The sequence below is a fragment of the Panthera pardus genome, unplaced genomic scaffold (assembly GCF_024362965.1).
Source record: "Panthera pardus isolate Hobbes unplaced genomic scaffold, ASM2436296v1 HiC_scaffold_12, whole genome shotgun sequence".
NCBI lineage: Eukaryota > Metazoa > Chordata > Mammalia > Carnivora > Felidae > Panthera > Panthera pardus.
This window is the reverse complement of record NW_026526677.1, coordinates 66370275-66395093: the sequence shown is the minus strand read 5'-3', so window position 1 is coordinate 66395093 and position 24819 is coordinate 66370275. Positions and strand designations below refer to the sequence as shown.

The 24819-nt window shown below is 39.6% G+C and overlaps 1 protein-coding gene across 28 annotated transcripts in view; it reads left to right on the top strand.

Moving 5' to 3' along the window:
- The window catches only part of DLG2 (discs large MAGUK scaffold protein 2), a 2072859-nt gene extending 2048358 nt beyond the window's left edge, over window positions 1-24501 (top strand). For all 28 annotated transcript variants that reach the window (XM_019450186.2, XM_019450181.2, XM_019450179.2 and 25 more), the window contains 6 exons: window positions 5794-5844; window positions 6824-6925; window positions 9361-9533; window positions 11894-12003; window positions 16983-17074; window positions 19760-24501. In XM_019450186.2, coding sequence (XP_019305731.2) covers window positions 5794-5844; window positions 6824-6925; window positions 9361-9533; window positions 11894-12003; window positions 16983-17074; window positions 19760-19866 — 635 coding nt within the window. In that variant the 3' untranslated portion in view covers window positions 19867-24501. The remainder of the gene's footprint in view (window positions 1-5793; window positions 5845-6823; window positions 6926-9360; window positions 9534-11893; window positions 12004-16982; window positions 17075-19759) is intronic.
- The last annotated feature ends 318 nt before the right edge of the window (window positions 24502-24819 follow it).

Here is a 24819-nt window from a genome sequence, read left to right as displayed (position 1 = left end):
TTCAGTTCTAAGTGTTGTGCTTCCATCCTGCAGACGCAGGTATAGAAAGGGGAAACATCATACCTTCTCCTTTCAATTCTCTTTACAGAAAGTAGATATAAGAACTATGCTTTTCTTTGTAAATCCTTCTTAGAGTATTTTAGAGGCCCCTGTTTTCTCTTTCAGGGGTAGGAATATTCTTCCCAGAATAATAAAGTTAGAAAAATTGGCCCAATGCTTTCAGCTGCTTAAGTTTTTGGTGGTGATGCTCTAAGATGACGTCAATAAGTCTTCATTATCAAATAGTAGGTGCACATAAATATTTACTGGGTGAATAAAATAAGCACTTGCAGCAGCTTGAATTATCTATGAGAAGAGAGAAGAATTGGAGCTGGACTCTATGACATTAGGAGAGCAAATGTAGAGTCCAATAATCTATATTGGCCTGGGTCTCATCTGAGGTTACAGTTCAGCCACTCAGATTGCTTTCTTCACAAATGAATAAAAGTAAAAACAGCCTTTGTTGTAGCTCAGAGGAAAAATTTCCATCTTTCCCCAGGATGGAAATATGAGGAATTATGGAGGATTATTCATTTACTCAGTCAACATCTACCATGCCATGCTCTCTTCACAGGCACCATGAGAGCCAGTATGAATCTCAACCAACTCTAGAACTCAGCACTCGAACAACAACAAAATACACAAAGTGCAGCAGTTTCTAGGGTAAAAGTCTTGCTGAATAATAGGAGAGACTTCAGAGATGATTTCAAAGGAAGTGACCTTTGAGCTGAGTTTTGGAAAGATGAGGTGCTCGCCAGCTAGACAAGTTGAGGAAGAAATTTCCAGGTAGGGCAGTGGCAGGAAAGAAGGCATGGAGACTTGCAACATGCCATGGTTGGAACAGACATTGTTTTCAGAAAATTGCCATTTTGAAATCAAAATAACTGCATTTTTCTATTGAATTCCTGGGTTTTGCTGTAATTATGACTAACTTTTATGTTTATGAACAGTAGTATAAACAAATACTATAAAGACCCTCGTTCACTGTTGTCCAGGTATTATTTTTTTTTACTCTTAGAACCATTCTGTGTCCACTCTGGGACACAGTGGCTTTAAAAAATGGTCAGTGGTCAAAACAAAGTCCCAGACCAGGATGTCTCAGAGCCCCAGAGGTACCATTCACACTGCATCAGGGACTCATATGTTGTGACAACCTTAAGTGAAGCCGCATATATTTCCTGAGATATACACCCATGCACACACACTTACACAAACCTCAATTTCTAATAAACAGCTCAGACATTTCCTGCACCATCTCAAGCATTATAAAAAAAGAATTTTTCAAAGCCCAACTGTACTGGCACTAGCTATAATGCAGTTAATTACAGCACACCTTGTGTAATTCTGCAAAATACCCCCTCAAAACTCTCTTAATTAAGGACTAATTCCAGATTTCTCTCTGTCAACAGAGTAGTACAGTGAAGGCTTGTATCTGTGGTGGCTTTTGTATCTTAGCTTTCAAACGTCCTCATATTAGGGTGCAATAAAGACCATCCATGTAGGCATAATGAAGACTGCAAGTGTCTACAGCTGAGACCTGCCTTCCCCAAAGCTCATAAAGTTCTTTATGTCATCACTGGTAGAGGGGAACTGATTATTATCTTTCTATTCTATTGGTGTTCATCAGTTAAGTAGGATTTTCAAAATGATCTGAATGTAACTGAGTGCTGATATGAGGAGACCCAAAACTTTTCCAATGGAATCCATCAAAAAAAGCCCATATTCTTCTCCTTTCTCCACTCTGCTCAAGGATTGCCCTTATAAATCCTCTAGTTGTTTGGACTTTGCAAAGCAATTTTTCATTATATATTTTCTTACTTGATTTCTGCAATAAAACAGTGAGATATGTCTTATATTAACATTCCATTTTACAGATGAGGAAGCTAAAGCTTCAAGAGCCTGCATAATATAGTGGCATTATAAGACCTAGCAAGAGATTTTACTTCTGAATTCCATACATTGTCACTCTGCCATATAGTTTGTAATCCAAGCCTCTTTATGTTTTATACAGTACATTTCAACTATTCCATACCGGCTACTGAATTAATACAAGCAGAAACATTTATGTAGCATTAACTGTGCACTAAGCCTGGCTTTCTGTGTACATTAACTGATTTAATCTTCTGAACTCCTTTGGAGACACTGAACCACCAATTCACTATGTGACCTTGAAGAAATCACCCATCATCTTTGAACCTCAGTTCTCTCTTATATAAATTGAGTAGCCTGAGTTACAACAGAGATGGCAGGCAGATTTTAACCAAGATCCCAATGCTGACCCATGGGTAACAGCCACCAGAAGAATTGTATTGAAAAGTACTGAGGCCAAGTTGAAGCCCAGCAGTAATGGGGGCAAAGATCAATCTGTGATGCTTATCAAGGGCACGAAATGGGGGAGTGACAGCGTGTGCTCCATACTTGCCATCTATGAATCACATGACCTCCAAACCCTTTCTTAGCACTGATGTTCCATACCTCTAAGAACCTAATTTATTTTTAATAATCATCAAATGCAGGTGCTACACACTAAATTTAGAACATTAAGTGTACTTCCCCTGGTCTTCCCTTCCCTCCTCTCTCTTTTCTAGTTTCTAAAAACTCCTAACAAACACCAACTTGCTTTTCTAGATCATGAGGACATCTGAAGGTCTTACTCTGAGTCCCTCTAGTTGTGACTTGCTTCCAGTTTAAACACAAAGGTCTCATAGAGACTGTTAACAGAGGCCTCTGCTGACTCCCTGACAGTTGCAGCTGTCTGCACACAGCACTGTGCTGCTCTCCCACTTTCAGCCATGCACTTGCCAAAACAAGACCAAGTAATAGTTTGTACCTTTTTGTTAGCTGTTATTTCTAAGTGCCAACACCTCCTGAGAAAAAAATAGAAAAACTACTAAGAATGACTATTGTACAGAGACAACACACAGCAGCATTAACAAAAAAACAGTTGGTGTTTATAGATGGAGCACTGTATGGCCTCCCAGTAACTCTGACCTGGGTTCAGCTCCTAAGTTTGCCACCCATTCTTTGTTCATTGGTAAGGTGTCCCTTTTATCCCCATCCCAACAGAAAATTCTACATCCCTTTGAGTAGTCAAAAAAGGTGTGGTTTTAAATCTTGACTCCACTACTTAATAACTGAGGAAACAAGCCCCATTAACATCTCCAAGCCTCAGCTTCTTCATCTGTAAAATGGGGTTCATTAGAACACCGACCTCAACAGAAATGGCTGTGAAAAATAGAAAACAATGGGTGTGAAAGCCCTTTATGGCCACACAGATGTGAATTGTCTTTCTTTTATTACTGTGACTCTTTTCCCCCCTTCTCTTAGTCTCCTTCACATTCCCTGTACACCTTTTCGTTCCCACACATGAAAGTAAAAATTGGCTTGAGGTGCTGTAATCACAGCTATTATATAATCCCATCCATGACAGCTTCCCTGCAGGCTTCCTAACATAGTACTTGATTGGTACATGGTCTTTGGAAGTGGGATGGACCCTGACAAAAGGATGCTACCACCAGTCTTCCTGCTGTGAACAAGAACCAATGCATTTTGTAAGTTAGAAAGTAAACCAGAAAGCAGGGGATAAACAAAAGAACTACACAACTCTCGAACAAAGTTAATCAAAGCTGTGTTGCTTTGTCCTAGTTTTCTGAATCACAAATTAAACATCCTGACACCAAATATCTTATTTAAGGTTTGCCTTTAGACTGTCCCATCAGAATGATCTGTAAGGACATTGGAAAAAGATTCCTATGGGAACATGACGTGTTATATTTATTTCGAGAAAACCACACTTCCCAAAATGAAAGCATCCAGACAGAAACATAAAGTAAAACCTATCTTTGGCCTCATTACTCATCCCATTTCCTACCACTAAAATCAGAATGCAAATTCATTGACATTTTTTTCTATGATGAACACTGGGACACCATTGGTAAATGAAACCCAGTCCTTGCCTTTATGGAGTTCCTTGTCTAGTAGAGAGGTTAAGTATCTCCTGGTGTTTAAAATCTTTGTTGCCCAGTGATCAGGATTCTCCTCTCACATATTAATCGTTCCATAAAGATTTCCCCTTAAAGTTACAGTCTAACACTGCAGTACTAGTCTGCCATGTTGCTAGCCCCAAAGCTATACTTTGTCCCCAACCATTTTAACAGTTACCTTCTGAATTCCTATGACCTCTACCTGTCTCAGGCTTTAGACAACTGAAGTCAATCACTTTCATTATTTTTTGGCCTAGACTGTGTAAATTTCGGCTGTTTAGTTTATTAAAACGGAATCATATTGTACTGAATAAAAAATAATAATTGTGACTCTGACTCCTCACATACTAAACCTGTGACCAGGTATGGAAAAGTCCCTGATCATCCCTGGAGCAGCCATGAGTAGATGTCACTGAGAAGGAACATCAAGGCTCATTCTCCATGTCCTGAGGAAGTAGCTTAGTCTAGCAGTGCCATTCTCAGGGTAAACTTGCTTGAAGATGAAAAGAGATATGACTCTGGCCTGGTGCCATTTCTCACACTTGAAAAAGTAAGCTACTCTCAACCCCTTCCTCATCCCAGCTACCTAGTCTCCAGGGAAGATGTCTATGCTTCACAGCTTTATCCATATATTGCCTAATACCTCCTAAATTAGTTGTCATCAAAACTGTTTGTAAATATTAATTCCTTTTATGAAATTAACTCACTTTTCCTGATTCCGTAGTTATTGAAGGAGGAGCACATGATATTGACAGATGGAATGTATATCTAGGGGGTTGAGAAGAGAAAGCAATGAGATGCATGGCCCTTTGGTCTCAGGAAAAAATACCTCCTAAAACACTCCTCTACAGAACAGCATACAGGAAGTCCTTTCCAATAGCTCTAAACTATTTCTGTATCAAAAGGCTATCAGTACTGGGCCTAATGAGGAGAAAAGAGTAGACCCTTCTGGGTTCACAGCTGAATCAGGCTAATCTCATGCCCAGTTCATCAACTGGGTGAAACACATGTTTGAAAAAATAATAGCCTAAAACCAATTAACTTTCCATAGTTATTTGTTGACTTGAGCCTCACTGTGAATCAGAAGGCCTGAAGTAAATGTCATTGGAGGGGCTGACACTTTTATTACGTTGTCTTCCTTAGTTCTCTTTCCAAAGTTTTAAGGCTAGATTTAGCAGTGATTCTAATCAGTGATTTAGAGGCCTCCTCAATTTTTTATCTCCTTGAACTGATCCAGCATTTTCTTAATGAATTGCCATTACAATAAAATCTTCTGTGTCCCATGGTATATGCTGATGAAGTTTTTGCAACATAAATGAACCAAGCAGACACTTGCTTTTGAACAATGTGCTTTTTTGGGAAATTAAATAGAAAATGAAATATCAGGTCCAGGAATTCTGATAATGTGGAAACAAACTATTGGATGGACCTCTCCTAGAACTGAATGGTTTCATTATAAGTAATAGGGACTCCACTTCTCAGCATCAGAAAGAAGGCAGTCTCATAGGTCACTGCCCTGCTGAACTGTAGGTAGTTAGCCTCCAGTCATTGCTTAGAGTTATGACCATCAATAACCTGATACTATAATAGTGCTAAAGAGTTTTATGAGGATGATGAAGGGATTTGGGGGGATGGCTCAAGGAGAGAGAGCAAGGAAAATGACCCCTGAACTGTGTCTATTTCCTGTGTTTCAGAGCAGGGCTTGTAGCTGTGGTGTGTGGTATATGACTGGTTGTTAGTTCACTGTAATTTTCCTTTCTTCTCTTCTCAGGAGGGCAAGAAGACTTCATTCTTTCTTATGAGCCTGTCACAAGGCAAGAAAGTAAGTTTCCCAGCATGCTCTGGTTCCTGATTTCCAGGCCACATCAGGTGACATCATTATAGCAGCCAAAGAGTGAAGGACTAAGGATGATAAACTCTGCCTAATGCTCCACTGTCCCCAGACTAGTCTCTGCTTTCTCATTGACTCTATCATCAAACAACTTCCCTGCTAAGCATGGGCAGGGACAGCTCCCACGAGGATGGAGCTACCCTCCAGATGAGTGGTCCTAAATGGAAGGAGCCCATCGAATCACTAAAAAGCCCCACCTAAAGGACAAATGGATAAAATCTCCTGGGAGACTGACGTCCACTTAGAATTGAGAAAGGCTTTCTAGCAGACCTGTCCTAAGATACAAGCCATCTTCTGGGCTGCTCCAGAAGCCTGTATTTCTTTTTCTGGGAGGCTAATGGCTATTGACAAGCATATTGCTGAGAAGATTGAAGCATCGAGGAGGAGTTGTACCAAATGGACTTTAGAGTTCTTTCTAACCTCATGATACAAAAGAATTAGGAAAACCCCAGAAGAGAATAGAGAGCATTTGGAGCTGAGGAAAAGAAATTATGAAAACATAAGGTGTCATTATACTAACAATTGCTTCTTAAAGTCATTATCTAAACAATGGCCAAACAGCTGCTTTGGAATCTTTTTTCACCCACTCAATTGACTAAATTCAGTAGTTGTTTTGACATTGTAAGGCAAAACCTGAGAGTAAGCAAAACTCTTCCAGATGTTTCTTTTCATTGACAGACACTGCAGTTGCTTTTCCCTATTGGTAAATTCCAGAAAGTAGGCACAGCCAATATACTGAATGTTGAACATCAATTTCTCATGCAGGGCTGTATGGGCAATTCATCCAATGAAGTAACGCCCACACCAGTTCTGTTTGGCATTTTTGCCTTAGCACTCACCCATGCAGAACAGTTTTGCAGTCATGTCCAAGTCTTCCTCCTCATTTGCCTCTTCCCTTTCCTCTTTGCAGTAAACTATACCCGGCCAGTGATTATCCTGGGTCCCATGAAGGATCGGATCAATGATGACTTGATATCTGAATTCCCTGATAAATTTGGCTCCTGTGTGCCTCGTAAGTATCATTTCTCATCTTGTTAGAAGAAAAGCTCGACTCCTTTTGAGACGATAAGGTATAATTCTGTTCCTCTGATGGTCTCTCCACTGATGCAATACTGTCAGTTACATATTATCTGAGCATCTTTTTTTAATCTGAGCACCTTACTTAATTTTCTCTGCTTAACACTTTTCATCAGTGCAGCCATATATTGTTCTCTATTTAGTGAGCATAATATGTTCTCCAAACTGACTGTGGTCCCCTAGGAGGCAAGATAAATACTTTCTTTATAATTCCCATAGCATTTAAAATAGCATAAGATTATTGATAGTCATCAGTATGTTCTTATAAATTGATTGAAATGCCATGAAAGCATCTTTTCCCATAGAATAAGAGAGATCAGAAACAAAGCCATATATTAAAATCATCTCAGGATGACTTAGGGCCATGTGTCAATCCCAAAACATGTGTGATAACAGTCTAAGGTATTGAGAGGATGAAGACAAGAAGGTGTATAAAACCTTAATCTATGCTGCAGGCCATTGTGGACTTTAATCTGCTTTCTCGTCCTTATGGACAATCATCAGGTCTTCTGGTCCCTCTGTTTATAGCCCTCTAAGGATCCATCTGCTCTACCTCCTCCCATGCACCACACCTTCCCATTCACCCACTACTGCCACTGTGTCACATAGATATGTGTAGAGGCCTTCTGTGTGTGTGTGTGTGTGTGTGTGTGTGTGTGTGTGTAAACAGAACCTCCCCCCACCAGGTAATTTCAATTTATTAGATAATTGAGCTCTTAAATCTGATTCCAACAAATATTTTTTCTCATTCCACATTTTTAAGCTTTTTGTATGCTTTGAAGTATCTCTAACACCTCAGCACTGCAGATGTCACCCAGAATACCTAACAATAGCAGGAGTTGCATGTGTGTGAGTTCACAGAGGGGAGCTAGGGTGATTGCTGTATGTCATGAAACTATTCCAGCAAGGACTCTGGGAAAGGATCCTGCCACAGAGAATATCTTGAGAAGGTGTCCAGACATAAACGATCCAGACAAACCCTACTCCATTCATAGCGGCCTCCAGTGTGTTTCCCCACTTTGGAAAGAAAAAAACCCAGACGGTCCTTAAACACCATTCCTACTTTTCCCTCTACCTTGTGCTCTTTCTCTTGTTTTAATAGCACTATTTTACGATAACTAATGTGTGTTCATTGTACAAAACTTGGAAAATGCCAAAAAGAAAGTTAAACAAGAAAATAAAAAATATACAGAATTTGACATAGGATCCAGAGATAACATCATTGTTAATATTTTCATAGATTTTTACCTAGTCCTTCTTTCTATGCACACATTTTCTCCTCTGATTGTGTACATTTTGGATGTACACAATTTTTTTTGGCTTAAAAGTATTTTTAAAGTATTTGAAATTTCATATAAATATTTTAAATTATATCATAATTAATCATTCCTCATTTATGAGTATTTGGGGATGTCTCTACTTTTCTCTAGTTGTAATTATGTTATAATTATTATTTGTAATTTATAAATTAATATAATGAATATCTATACGGATAAATTTATATCTGAATCTTTGATAATTTTTAAGATAGATTCCTAGGAAGAGAGTACCTGAATCAAAGATTGGAAATATTTTAACAACTTTTATTTATACTGATAAATTGTTTTCCCTTCTCTTCTTACCAAGAAGTTTAACCACCTCTAACCATGGTTAGAGTTGACTTTTAGTCTCACCTTAAGTGTGATGATCTCATTTTACATCTTTTTAAACCCCTAAATATGTTTTTACTGTATATCCATTTTTTTCTCCCTACTGGTTATATGACACACTTTCTTGTTTTTGTTGTTGTTGTTGTTGTTTTGCATGTCCCATAATCTTTAATTGTGTATTGGACATTGTGATACTACATTACTGACAGTCCAGATTTGGTTATCTTTCTTTATAGAATATTGTTTTTGTTCTGGCTGATAATAATTTACTGGCAAATCACCTTCTTCAGTTATGACTTGGTTACACACTTTGTGAAGGTAGGTTTAGAATAAATCTAGAGTCTCCTTCTAAATTTTGGCCTTTTCAGGTACTCAACCAAATGCCCAGTTCTGAGTGAACTCCGGTGTCTCCTAGCAGTATATAAGCCCTAGACCTCCCTCTTGGAAACGGAGGTGGAATGAATATAGAGTTCCCCTCGTGGGTTTCTCCTCTCTCAAGATCACAGCCTTGTGTTGCCTGTTGTCTGATGCCTGGCAATGGCTGTTCCATATACTTTGTCTAATTTTGTAGTTGCTTACGGTGAGAGGCTAACTGGTACCTGTTACTATGTCATATTACATATTTTTGTATATCTGTGTTGGGGGTATGGTAAAGAAAATAACTGTAAAGGACATTTATGAATATAAATTACCTTAATTTTATTACTTTTGTTTTATATAGATACTACGAGGCCAAAGCGGGACTATGAGGTGGATGGCAGAGACTATCACTTTGTCATTTCCAGAGAACAAATGGAGAAAGATATCCAAGAGCACAAGTTTATAGAAGCTGGCCAGTACAATGACAATTTATATGGAACTAGTGTGCAGTCTGTGAGATTTGTAGCAGAAAGGGTATGTTCACCAATCATCTTATACCTCCCCTAAAGAAGGTTCCCAGGTGGCAAACTGCATTGTTTGGTCATTACTCTTTCCTGATTGCAGGTGTAAATTTTGATTAAATATTCCTTTTAAGACCTCTAAGCAGAGAATCACTTTAGATCAAGGTCATTAATCTTTGTTCTAATCTCAGTAAAGTATGCTGACTGACTTGTGGGGAGGAAGGTGTTATAAACCTAAAGGCAATTAACAGCTTGAAGTTTATGGAAATTCACTTTGTCCTTGACTCACTCATCTTTGGCCCCAGTAAACAGCTTTGAATTTATTAAGGAAGCTTTGTTACTCTTGGTTGTTTAGATCAGGAACCTCAATTCTTTTTGTTAGCAGGAGTTACATTTTATCTCCCTGAAAACTTGACACTCTCTTGGTGGAGGAGTAGGTAGATGAAGAGGGCTAGGCAGAAATTTCAACTTAGTGGGGTTTGAATACTGCAATTCCCTTCTTGCTGGTAATATCGAAGGCTTAGAAAAGAAGAGAATGTTCAAGAGAAAACAGGATAGGAAGGCACTTGAATGTGGCTTTAAGATCTGCCTATAGATAGAGAGGGGTGTCTGGGTGGCTCAGTCAATTAAGCATCCAACTCAACTTCAGCTCAGGTCATTATCTCATGGTTCGTGAGTTTGCACCCCACTTTGGGTTCTGTGCTAAGTGTGGAGCCTGCTTAAGATTCTCTGCCCCTCTGCCCCTCCCCCATCTTTCCTCCTTCTCTCCTATTTTGCAAAAGCTCTCTTTCTCTATCAAAAAAAAAAAAAAAAAGATCTGCCTGTAGAGTGTTCCTAATCTGTCAACACAGAGGATTTATTTTATGAGAGAAAAGAAAAGAGTTAAGAACCAATACATTTGTTATACAATTCATACTTGTTGGGTTGATTTTATTTGATTTGACACAACTTTTTGATGTACTGATAAAAAATTAAAGAAGAAATTTTAATGTCTATCTGAGAATACAGGAAGAAAGCTGTGTCTCTTCCTATCTCTCAAAAATTAGGTTCTATGAGCTTCATCATATTGTTTCTAACCATTTTCCTGATTATTACATCTGTTCTCCCCTTTGAAATGTAGATATAACCTTTGTTAACTTGAAAAGTTCTGGCCAGTGAATAATCAAACAGCATTTAGACATCTTGTATAGCTGCTGTCTTTCACAAATAGCAAACTTGCAATTACTTAAGTGATATAGGGTTGAACCATCTTGGTATGTTTCTCCTAGAAGAGCTCAGGTATTCATTGGGGTCTCTTTGTTTTCACGTGGGTAATACACGTGAAACTCTTATACAGTTTTTAATCCCCCGTTATTGATTTAGGACTGTTCCTATCTGCACAATATGTTTTTTCTCTTCTTTTGTAAAGTTCTTCTGGCCTCAGCGTAATGAGGCCATTTCTCCCCGGGAGTCAGAATATCATATTTGGCAAATGTATCTACTTTTCCAGAAATACTTTATAAAGCAAGCAACTCCTTGCTCTGAGAACTCATTGCAGTGGAAGCCAAGTTAAATGAGGTGTGCTATATGTAATAGGGTTTTCATTTAACAAACAAGAAATTTATATGCACAGTGCATACACTCTCTCTCAGCAGTTAAGATAAAATAGTTAAGGTAACTCTTTAGGTGTCTGTCCTTGGCTATACTAGATTGAGCATATCCAGGGCAGGACACATAAAATCGCTCAACAAATGTTTATGGAATTGTTCCAAATTCACGTGATTACCATTCTTTTAGATTCAACATTGGTCAGGGTAAAGCAATGAGGTATCTATTGATTCCAACCAACAATTCTGTCAATGCTTCAAGACTTGGGTTTGATTTCTTCTAGCACTAAGATTTTGGCAAGTTACATATTATTTCTAAGCCTTAGTCTTATCTTCTGTAAAAATGTGGCTGATAATACCTATCTCATAGATTTGGGAATTTCTTGTTGATAGTTGTCTTCAGAGATGGATTATGACAGCTCCATGTGCGTGGACCCAGTCACATTACATAATGCCACATATCTTCTTTGTGTGAAACATCAGATATTTATTTCAGAAAATTAAGCTAACTGAGATAACACATGTAAAATCTCTATCCCAGTGGCAGGCACTTAGTAAAGGAATCATAAATAGGAGTTATCAAAAGTATTCGATGATGACCCTGTATGTCAACTTTCATTTATGCTTTGCAATGATCTTTTTTCAACCTTTAGGAATTCAGTATCCCTTACCTTCCTCTAAGACACACTTACTTTTTTTGTTTGTTTGTTTGTTTGTTTGTTTGTTTTGGTTGGATTATGATCATTCTTTCTGGATTAACTCCATATTTTTCTTCTCTTTCTACCAGGGCAAACACTGTATACTTGATGTGTCAGGAAATGCTATCAAGCGGTTACAAGTTGCCCAGCTCTATCCCATTGCCATCTTCATTAAGCCCAAATCTCTGGAACCTCTCATGTAAGTGGAGTGCACAGGAGGCTGTCACCCAGCGGCCTGTTCCACGTAACACAGCAAATTGCTAACAGCTCTTTGTCACAAATGCTTATAAGTCAGAAGTTCCATTGTTGATTTTTTAAAGCATTTCCTTTTTAAAAAATACATTAAAATGTTTTTGGACCTCTAGAGACATAACGTCAGTAATTCCCTAACATGTCTTTCCTAATGCTTCTTGATTTTTATTTTCATTTCACAAGTAGTTTTGCGTGTGTGTGTGTGTGTGTGTGTGTGTGTGTGATTTTTTTTTTCTTTGGCTTGTTTTGTTTTGTTGTTTTAAAGGTATGTTGGTTTGGTTGGGTTTTCAAATGTGAGGAAGCAATCATCTTTGCTTGTCTCTTTCTTCTGAAAGCAGTTCCATTAGTAAATCTTTTTAAATGTGTGGGTTTTTCTAGAGGGAACAGACAGTATTTTAGACTCTTTCTATTGACATTTCATTTTTTTCTAGCAGATAATTCTTTTATTTCTTAATTAAAACCTCATGTCTGTAAACCACTGTCCTTAAAAGGGAGTTTTCTTAGCAACATGGCAGTAACACTTCTGTAACTCACACCAATAGCTCCATACCAGTGCATGTTTATGAATCAGGCAAATGTGTATGACTCAGATTTTTTTGTTGTTCTTTTTATTGTTCAGAGGACTGACAAAATATCTTCCTTCAAAAAATCAGTAAACAAATTGGGCAAATACTCACAACCTTACTATAAAGTAACATATTTTCAGTGGCAATTTGGTACAAATTGTTGGCTTTGCTTTCTAGACAACTCTCAAACAAATGCGAGGCTGTGGCAGCCAAAAAAAGTAGCAGAGCAAAGAGGCTATGAGCAGGGACTTGAAAATGGGTCAGGCTAGGTGTGGTTTTTTTTCCCTTGGCCTCTGATCAGTTATGTGACCTCAGCAAGCTGCTTGACCTCTGTCAGATTTAGTTCCTCTCCTCTAAACTAGGCATAATATGTACCTATTACCTAAACTAGGTAATAATGTGTACCTCACAGCTACTACAAAGGTTAAACATGATTATGAATGCAAAGTTCTCCATTTGGTCTTTAGCATATGGTAAGCATTCAATAAACAGTAGCTATTATAACTGTTAAAAATTTTAAGTTATTTTATTGTAAAAGGAATAAAACCATTTTATCATTACAAAACTTATAAACTACCTTTTCCAAGAGGCCACAAGAGATAATGCCAGTGTGTCTGTTGCAACAATTTTGCTCAAATGTGCCTCCAGTTGGGCCTCAAGATCTTAGAGCATTTGACCGGGTCCAGAAGTGAACCAGAGACTGGAAAACAGGGTGCATGGAAAGAAGAAAAGGAAATTACATAATCCCAGAGGTGAAACAATTACTTGCAAAAGGTATCAGCCAGCTGTTCCATGTCTTCTCGAAGAGTGAAGAAGCAAAGCAAGCTTCAGTAGCTAGAATTGCAACCTAAGAGAATTAAGTTAAATACACAGTCAGCCTCTGGGGAAATCGCCAGAGACGTATTTATTCCCATAAATAAAAGATGGACAAAAGTTCTTCCCAGGATGAAGAAATAAAATCAAGAGGTCATTGAAGTGCCTTCTGCCCCAAGAATTTAAGTGTTAAATTATAACATAAAGAGCTTTGCCCATAGCTGGTACATGGAAAAACATGTGTTGATGATAAGATACTAGTTCTTGATAGTATTATCCTTGATAACCTGCATCACATTTCTCTTCATATGGGATACTGGGTTGGGTAGTGAACAAAGTAAATTAAGCAACCATGAATTTCATGATGTAAAAATGATTTATAATCTGCAAAGAGCTTTATAAATAGTATTAGCAATGCCAACATTATGAAGAATAGAAAAATGGCCCTCACCTTTGGGGAATAACATCTTAAAGTCCTGTTTCAGAAATATAAAAATAGTTTTTCACATCATAAATACACAGTGAGATAAATGGCTTCCCAGGGAAGTGAAGCCTGAGGGAGAAACAACCTTGGCACATTTGCTTTAGTGTGATATTGGGAGACATTCCCATCTGGTGCTCGGTGGGAGAAGGTCTACTTCCTTCCATAACTATGAGATGACTTATTTAGTTTTGCCTGAGGCACTGTCACAGACACTTATCACCAAGGAAAATTAAACATACTGAAGGCTGGCTTCCACAATGAGATCATGAATCCGACATAATTTGCTGCAGCCATATTCGTGAATCTCGAGTGCAGTAATGGTGACATTCAAACCAATGTGATCTTATTATTAAAGGCTGGATGTTTACTTTCCAGTTCACTCTTTTCCACGGGTTTTACTTTAGGAGCAAAGCTAGCATGAATTGCCCATTCCCCGGGGAGGAGTGAATGCTAGGTCAACTGGAACAAAAGCATGGCGGCTGTCACATTTAGGCATTGACACATCATCACACACATTATTTCTCAAGTACATTATCCACATCAAACCACAAAGCTTATTAGTACATACATAGCTGATTCTTCAGAGGAGCATAAAATCAAGGGCGTGTATAAAAGAGATGTTCTTTTTATAGCGTGCCGCTGTGCCACTTCCGTTCCTCACCCCCATGCCATGGTAGTGTGAAGCTTCCTGTGTCTCTTTACCTTGCCACCCCCAATCTGTTTTTGCCTTCTTGCTCCCACAGTGACCCATGTTTACTGCTGTCTTCAACTGTATCATAATTATGTTTATTTGTCCAGTTCTCCATTCATCCATTCACTTACTCATTCAACAAATAAGTCTTGAGCCAGACCCCATGACACATGCTAATGAACAAGCCCTGGTCTCTGCCCTCAAAGAACTCGCAAATTAGGCAAGGAGACAAAGTATATAATAGATGATATATTAGAGGATAAAAATCTAAATTCAGTCATGGCTACAGTAAGTGCAAAGGGAATTTTAAGAACACAGGCTAGCATGAGGCAGGCAAGTCAAAAGAGGTCCAGAACCACATGACTTCTTGACATCTGGAACAAAACCCTATACTTCTATGAAAAGTATCCCTGGGTTTAGCCCAGCATCTTCTGTACCCAAAGGTGACATGCACTCTCAGCTTCTGGGGCTGGTGCTGTTTGGGAGAAGAATTGTAGATACCATCCCTCGGGACGAGATGACTTTATTTCAACATCAAGAGTTCAGGAAATTGCTACTTTTTTATACTGCAGCCATCAGATCATGTCTAAAATCATGTTAATGTCTGACTTTAGTTCTTTAATTTTTTTTCTAAATAACCCTCTTAGGAAAGTCTTGGTATAATGGTAAGTCTATTTGACTAAAATTGTTTTAAAAGAACTCCAAAACTTTGAGTTCAGACAGCAGATCTCCTCTTTTACCTTCACAAGTCTCTTTATTACTTCAGGCCACAGCTACTTGCTCTAAATCCACCTGTCCCATACCCTAATCTCTGGCTTCTTCAGTGGCATGCAAAGGCAGCAATGCTTTCGATATTCTATGTGCCCCTGTGATGCATCCCAGTGGGCCAACCAAGTTATCTTCACTCTTGGCTAGACTTTTATCAGCCCATCACAGCCACACTGGTATTCATATGATGATCAGAGGAAAGAATTGTCAGTCTTTGGTTAATAAAATGTCTTTGATTAAGAAAAAATGGGAAGACAATATCATTTTTATTTAGTGAAGTACAGCTTGTTGGGTAGGCAAAGAATTTTAACACCTAGAGGACATGGAAAGATAAAGCTGCTGCTAAGTAGGAATCAGGAGATTGGATTATTTTTCCATTTCCTTCCCACTCAATTTATCCTTGAGCCTAGGTTGGACTTAAATAATCTCACAATGATTAAGGATCACTTATATACACCATCGTTGAGAGACTGACAGAAAAAAAGGGACACAGAGAGAATCCCAGGGATAATGCCTTTATAGCCCATTCTCCTATCAGAAGAGCAACAAGACAAAGTCAACACTGGAGATTCTTACCAAGATCCTCTACCCTGGCTCCCTATGTAGGTTGCTTGATTATAATCTATTTGAAAATATTTTCTCCCAGCACATTTGATTGTTACATTCTCTCTCTCTGTCCATTTATTCACACCTCCTTCAGCAGATCCTTGTAAAGCCAACTGATTACAAAAACAGAAGTTCAGGGCTCTTGTTTCTATAGAGGGGACTCACCCTTTGCAGAAATTGAGCAGGGAGAGTGGCAGAATGCTTCTTTGGCCTGAAAGTACACATGCCTAAGGGGCCTGTAATATTTTCTCAGGAAGCACTTGTTTCTCCACTCCACGCATTTCCTGTTACACACTGATGATGAGCCACAGCCCTTGGGGAGGACAGAGAGTGGAGAAATCAAAGGTTTCTGTGAAAGCAGGACCTGCCAACAGTCAAGTCTAGTTCTCTCAGATGTGATGAGGTACAAAATGCTGTGATGTCCCTTCCCTTCTCTCCATCTCTTCTCCCACTTCTGACCACCCCTGGAAGATTTCATTCAAATCTATGTCCCATATTTAAGACAGATCAAGGCAGCCAAAAAGTCCAAAGAGTAACCAGGAAGGTTAGGATTTGGAAATCACATCCAATGAGAGTACAGATGAATGAAGTAGGACAGTTTATTCTGAAGGAGTGGTAGCCTCAAAGGACACATGAGCACTTGATTTTAAGACCCGGTGGCTGTCATGGAGGGAAGAGGTTTCATCCCACTCTGTGTGACTGCAGAGGACAGAACAGGAACAGGAACAGGAACAGAACAGGAACCAGTGACAGAAAATCATAAACAGATAGATTCTGCATCAATCTCGGTTCCAGGATGGAACCAAGAGAGTGAGCTCTCTGGGAGGGGGTCCTCATTGCTGAAATTATTTCCGCAAAGAAGAATCCCAAATGAGGACTAGGAAGCTGCTAAGATTACTGTGCCTCCTGCAGGATTCATTTTTGCCACATATTTTAATTTGTCAGGATTTGTCAGGTACTTCCCCGTATGTTCTAATACCAAAACCTCATTTTCCCAGGGAGATGAATAAACGTCTAACAGAGGAACAAGCAAAGAAAACCTATGATCGTGCAATTAAGCTAGAACAGGAATTTGGAGAATATTTTACAGGTAAGTTCATTTACCCTTGTACTCTGAGGGAAACAATCAACTGTCTGACATTTGGCATTTAGAGAGGAGTCCAGGCTTGGTATACCTGGCCCTAAAACCTTCCCACAGAGAAGCCCTAATTTCCCTCTGCTTTACCTATCTGATCCAGAACTTTGGGTTCTCTCTTCTTTGGATTCAACTGCAGCCAGTTTCCAGGTTCCCACTGGCCCTACCCAAAACCATGAGTCACATATGGCACTGAGCTATCTCCTGCTATTAAGAAGATTTTAGGGATTTGGTACCTCATTAGACTATCTCCCTGATATCAACAGAAAGCTTTAAAAAAAAGAAACTTTTAGGGCTCAAATAGGCAGCATCCAAAGTGGTGACTCATGAGAAGCAGTCTCAGGGCTCCATTCTCTGCTTCAGTGACCTGCAGGTCTGTGTTCCCGTTAGCAGCACTTGAACATGATCATGAAACACTTCCCAGTGTTTCCATTAATTCTATGTCAAGTCCCAATGCAAGACTTTTTTCCTTTACTTTTTTATTAAATGTTTATTTACCTTGAGAGAGAGACGTGTACACGAGCAGGGGAGGGGCAGAGAGAGAGGGAGAGAGGGACAATCCCAAGCAGGCTCCCTGCTCAGTGCAGATCCAGACCCAGGGCTCATTCCCACAACCATTAAGATCATGACCTGAGCTGAAATTAAGAATTGGATGTTTAAGTGACTTAGCCACCCACATGCCCCCTTTTTCCTTTTTCTTTTTAAACATGTCCTTAGAAACATTAAGTTTGGGGAATAGAGAAGATTTTCTTGCCCCAGGTATCCTGGGTTCTCTATCCTTACTTTCATGAAACACTGACCGAATCCAAAGAGTAATCAAACTGTGTGGAGTTTGCCTTACAACAACAAATGGCTTAGAAACAAGAAATTCCTTGGGTGGTTCACCATCTCACCATCTGGAGATTGAACTCTGAGTTGGGCTCTACCCTGAGCGTGGAGCCTGCTTAAGATTCTCTCTCCCTTTCTCCCTCCCTCACTCTTTCTCCCTCCCTCTCTCTCTCACAAAAAAAAAAAAAAAAAAAAAAAAAAAAAAAATTAAAGCAGGAAATTTCCTCCTGAATTTCCTTGTGAGAAGTTACATGATTTATTTTTCATCTTAATCGGAATATGACAATGCCAGTGGCTTAGCAGTTTGCAAATATGTTGAATCAGGTAATCTTAAGTAAAATTTCTATCAGTAACAAAAGTATTAATTATGTGTCACCCTAAAAGAACATCTAGGTATAAATATCAGATCAAAATTATTCACATTTTGAGCAGTGGTTCATATCAGAAATAAAATATAATAAAATTATGGAAAGAGCCTAAATGTCCATCAACTGATGAATGGATGAAGAAACTGTGGTTTATATACACAATGGAGTACTACGTGGCAATGAGAAAGAATGAAATATGGCCCTTTGTAGCAACGTGGATGGAACCAGAGAGTGTGATGCTAAGTGAAATAAGCCATACAGAGAAAGACAGATACCATATGTTTTCACTCTTATGTGGATTCTGAGAAACTTAACAGAAACCCATGGGGGAGGGGAAGGAAAAAAAAAAAAAGAGGTTAGAGTGGGAGAGAGCCAAAGCATAAGAGACTCTTAAAAACTGAGAACAAACTGAGGGTTGATGGGTGGTGGGAGGGAGGGGAGTGTGGGTGATGGGTATTGAGGAGGGCACCTTTTGGGATGAGCACTGGGTGTTGTATGGAAGCCAATTTGACAATAAATTTCATATATTGAAAAAAAATTCAAAAAAAAAAGATTAACCAAGAAAAAAATAAAATAGAATAAAAATAAAGTATTAAAAAAAAAAGAAAATACAATAGTCAATATATTCTCAGGGTTGTTTTTGAAGATCTAAACTATTTTTCAGTATCAATTAATTTTTAATCCCTAATGTCCTATAGATAGTGCTGACACGTTTTGGAGATCTATCTGTGAGATAACTTTAGTTCAAAGGAGATTATGAAAGGTACTTCAATCTACTGTCGGGTGACTTGGTGTTTTAGGTAATATGCAGGTTATCAGGGTGTTTATATTTCCTTATTTATGTTTCTTATAAGTAGTTGTCATAAGGCATTCTCAATACGAGCAGCCCTGTGATGGTGAAATATCAGTTTACCGGATTACTTGGAGAATGAATGGGGGTTCCTATTAAAGGGTTTGGGGTTCAAGGGTTTAACTAAAGTTGCCTCCAAACCTTATTATTTCCTCTGTGTCTAAAATGTCTAAATTTCTGCACCTGCCAGAGTAATTACAGCATACAGAACATGAGACCAACTTTCTTTGATGAGCAGGGAGATATCAGTCTGAAAATTGATCAATGCCTAGCGCAGTGTAGGCGCCCATAAAATTTAAATATATAAATGATTCATTTTCCAGAATTACAGACAGACACATAGAAAAGTAGAAAGACTGTGGTACACTTGTTACCTGATCTAAGACACGCAATGAAAGCATTTTCTTTTCTTTTAATCACTGATGTGATCTTGCTTAAGTAAATTTTCCATTTTTTTCTTACTAAGGAAAGGTAATATGAAGCTTCCAGATGCGTTTGTCTGTCACTGGTTCGAGCTTCTGCAGTGTGATTGATGGCTGTTCTTCACCAACCGGGGAATGATTCCTGACTCTGCTGTGTTTGCTTTTGTTCTAGCTATTGTCCAAGGAGACACCTTAGAAGATATATATAATCAATGCAAGCTTGTTATTGAAGAGCAATCTGGGCCTTTCATCTGGATTCCCTCAAAGGAGAAGTTATAAATTAGCTACTGCACCTCCAACAATGACAGAAGAGCATTTAGAAGAACAAAATATATATAATATACTACTTGGAGGCTTTTATGTTTTTGTTGCATTTATGTTTTTGCAGTCAATGTGAATTCTTATGAATGTACAACACAAACTGTGTGAAGCCATGAAGGAAACGGAGGGCCCAAAGGGTGGGACAGAAAAGACACTGCAGTATGCAGGAAGGCTTTGGTTTGCTCAAAGTGCCAGGTGTAGGGATGAACCTCTGACGGGCTTTCTGGCCAAGAGATGGGCAGCCTCCTCACCCCGGCAGATGTCCAGAGCTGATTTAGCTGCTGAGCTGTCTGTGTTTTTTGCTTTAAAGAAAAGTTGCCAGCACTTGAACTTCACCAACCTTCCCATTACCCACATCTGTAATTGGTACACTTTGAATTTTATAACTATGCACACCCTTTGATTTCTTAACAAGCGAAAGAAAGAAAGAAGGAAAAAGGAAAGGAGTCCCTTTGGAGACGGCATAATATCAGGGAAGGATAAGTGTGTAGTTTCTCTGACTGGCATCTACAAAGACGAGCATTTCATAAAATTCACAAGTATATGGAGGACTGACCTCACTGAGAGGAGGGGATTCCACCTGAGGTTAGCTTTATGATTGTTTATTGTCTATTTTGCCATTTATAAGCTGAAAGAAGGCACTAAAGATGAGAATAATTTATACAATAAAAATATATCAAATGTATAGAAACAAATTTCTATAGGTTAAAAAAAGTTTTGTGAAATATTTTGTAAAGACTAATTGAAAGACTAAATGTATGCACTATCAGCAGATGATCAAATTCAAGAATTGAAAGTTGCACTCTCCCTTTTGTTGCCAATGATCCATTAAGAGCATCTGAGTTCCTTCCAAAGTCTGAGAAAGACTTCTCCCTCACTTACCTCCCATGATCTCCCTTCCATATTAGTGACACACTCTCATGGAGCACATCCCTTAATGAGTTGCGCTCGTGGGTATTTTTGGAAGACATTTGATTAGTGTATTCTTAAGCTGATGGCTTTCAGACACAAACTCATGCAAATGATCTAAAGGGAAGTTTTTGCTTTCATCTTGTTAAACAACCTGGGCCTGCCATGCAAATAGATAGCTGAATAACTTGGTTCCTAGTTACTTACATGCAATTCTTAAAGGATCATTTAGTATTTTAGCCAACCATGAGTAATTAGGACTTTTCTTTTTGTCTGTTTCACAAGTAACTGAGGGTTTTGTACTATCCAGAGATGGTATAGAGCCATGGAGAGATCTGTCCCAAGAAGCACTATTTCTTTGAGGAAGAGGGAAGTATCTGGTTGGGGGTGAGGGGTGCAGACTTTTGTTTCTGTGTACGGGGCAAAGAGATAGAACACAAGGAAAGACAACTAACAACTTTGAGCTCAACCAGTTGAACTGCCTTTCTTGGGGTCTGCACCTGGACCAAGTTTATTTTTTAACAATTATAATAATGATGACTTAAAAAAAACTCCCGAAGCCTATATCCCACTTTAGAGCTGATGATGACATCAGCATTGCTTGTGCCCAAGGTGTTTAGAGAGAGACTTTTCAGTGATCTCAATAACCACTCAACTCTGGGTTCTTTGCATGCCCAGACTAAGCCCCATCGCCTTATTTCTGGGGTACATCCAGACCTGGCAGGGATTCTGCCACACTGTGCAGCAAACCAGCATGCAGGCTGGGATAGGAGAGCAAGAGATAGAGCCATCAGCAGTGATGGGGCTTCTTCACAGTAAGAACATCAGAGTTCAGGATGAGGGTCTCTTTCCAAAAACCAGTGTTGTTCATCTTACACTAACTACCACTGTCTGCCTCCCTGCAGTCACCAAACCAAACACAAAAATGCAAAATTATGCATCTACCTATAGTCTCGAGGCTGCCTTTGCCAATGGAAGGGCTAGCAATGCATTTTCCCTATGATGAAAGTTAAATTTTTGGAGACTTCCTTAGAGCATTCAAAATGTTTAAGATATGTCCGTGGCTGTGATCCGCCAGTTTCAGGTCAAGGCCTACTTTCATCAATATTGCTGCCAGAAGTTTTCTGCCACCAGAATGCCATTCCTGATCCCAGCTCTATTTTTAGGCCACCATAATAACTTCTTTGGTTTCTCAACTGAGCATGCAACCATTTATTTAAAGGACTGTCCTTAATGAGTAGATGTTTCCGCGGGTCGTGTGATGTGCTTTCCATTTAATATTAAGTATTGCTGTGGCTGAGTACAATCAAATTGATCCACCAACCCTTGGTTTTGTAGTAATATAATTATTTATTTTCCTAGTGTAGATGCTTCCAGATTAGAATTGGCATTTGCACTGATTTTTTTATGTAGATTTATATAAATATATATATACATATATATTTGCTTGAAGAATCACCAAGCAAATTGGTGAGAGGGTCTTTTCCTATAGAATTTACACCTCCATTTGTTTTGTTGTCTTGCGCTTCCCAATGTTGAGGTCTCTATGGCTCCAACGACTGGTGTATTTTGCAGCAAATCTGATGACTTGTATGGACACGGCAGGAAAGTTACCCAGATTACATCTGGTGCAAATGCACTTGGAGCCTGGGGCCAGACTGGTGCTAACACTGCAAACTTTGTCCGGAGCTCTCTCCAATCTGAAGGCTTGCTGGGGGCGCAATGTCACCTTCACATGCTGGGCCCTTTCAGAAAAGTGCCAGATCGTGTCACTGGTGCTATTTTTCATGCTCTGGTACAATGTGTAGCACCACGGGGGTCTCAGCTTTACCAAAATCAAAATCGCATTTGTCAGCTAATTGCAGGGGCGTTTGTTTTTTGCTCTCCTCCCACAGGATCTGTTGGCCATTTCTTTGCCGGCCTTCCTCCCACCTCCCCACCCCCAGCCCGAGTTCTCGGTGTGGCTCCTTCTGCCCAGTGAGCCCATCTTTTTGAAGCCGCACTCAGGTGCCTGTGAGCTGTCTGAGATCCTACTGCCAGCCCTTCAGGACCCTGAGCCAGGGAAAATCTCTCCGCTCCTCTGGCTCTTGCCTCTGGTTTTTCCTCATTCTTCTCCTCTGCCCACCCTCTTCCATGCGTGTCTCATTCCACCTCTTCTTGTGTACACCTCTCCCTTTCTCCTACTGGCCTGTCTTCCCTGAGTATTGCCTTTCTTCTGCGTTCTCTCGTTTACTCCCTCCGTTCACTCCCCTATCTCTCCGTCTCCTTCAGTCTCTCCCCTTCCCCTTCCCATTCCCCTTTCCCTTCCTGTCCTTTCTCCTCTCCTCACACCTCTGATCATCTCTCCCACACCTCACTCTGTAATATTTCTGTCCTATAAGGGCTCATGGCTGATTCGGACAGCAAGTCCATACACTGGACTGATGACACAATTCCTTTGGGTCACCGTTTCACCCGCGCAGCCCAGAAAGCAAAGCTGAGCGTGAGGTCCCAGACTGGAGCCAGCTCCAGCACGCCTCACTGAGCCAGCCTGCACCGCTGCCCTGGCAGCGACGATGCATGAGCTCTGGGCCCTGCCGGCACCTGGGTGCCTCTCTGCCTGAAGGCTGGTCCAAAGTGAGCCCACTCCCAGCATCATCCCGTGGCTCTGAGGACACTTCCTCTCTATAAAGGCAGACTTTGGCCCCAAAATCATTCTGACAGCAAACCTCTTTCTTCTCATTGAAGCCATGCCATCACCTTGGTTTGGAGAGAGACATTTTTTTCCCCACTCATAAGCTTTTTTCCCCCCCATTTTCATGTGAAGCCCCCTCTGCTTTTCAGCTGGTGATTGCTCTGGTGAGATTGAATGGACTTGCTGGTGAACTAACATCTCTTTTTTTCCTGTCTTGATCCTGCCTAAATTCCTACAAAAGTATTTAAGTCAAGGACTCAGGCTAGCTCCTAAGTTTATCATACATAGTAATTTGTCACTCCTAGGGGGCAAAGGGGACATTTCTCTTAAAGCATGTGGAGTGACATGCTGACAACCGATTTGCCAGAGATCTCCCTCCAGAATTCTGTGGATATGCATTTTACTTATGTGTATGTATGGTCTATGTGGTATGTACATCATTTACACACATACCACATCGAGTATGAATGAATGTGGATGGAAACCCACACACACACTCCAGTCTGTAAATATCCTTCCTCACTGAAAACTGTGCTTTGGAAATCATTTCTTGTACAGCTGTGCAGTTTCTTGTAGCAGCTGAGGACGAGCTGAGACAGGTGGATGATTTAGACAAAGATCACCTAGGAGACAGAACACAGAATCTCCCTAGCAACTCATGAGGACAGACAACCAAATGGCAAAGTTGACTCCCAATGGGATGGCAAACTTTTCTTCTCTCCTTTTTGAATTTGTGTTTCCTAAGTGTGTCTTAACTTCTGAGTGCACCAGGCTGTACCCGTTAGATCCTTTCAAAATGACAGTTTTGTGCTTCTCTCTGACAGGATGTTTCTCCATCGAGCTGTAGTGCAGGATGGGAGGGAGGGGGGAAATACTCCTTGCCTGAGCTGGAGTTTACAGAGACACTGCACAGCTTACACTCCTGTTAAGTGTAAATATTCGACACTTCCATTCCATTTGTGTAAAAAATAAAGCACACACAATTATAAAATCGAGATGTATATTTCATACTCAGTGTGTCTGTGCATATTTATTGCGTATTTCTAGTTGTCAGCGGTGGCCCCATTGTAAAAATGCTTGATAGAGTGTTTATAAACATGTCATGGTTTTATTATAAGATATAAATATTAAAACATTTTATACTTTATAGCAAATTATTTTCTCCCAAAGCATAATTTGTCTTGTTTCATAGAGAATAGAATCAATCATTTCTGTTGTCATCAAATTTATCTGATTTCAGAGCTAAAGTATAGTTATAGGAGGTTTGCTCTGAGAAACATTGGAACTGCTGAGAGGAGCTGAAAGTGGTACTTTTGCACATTTTTAAA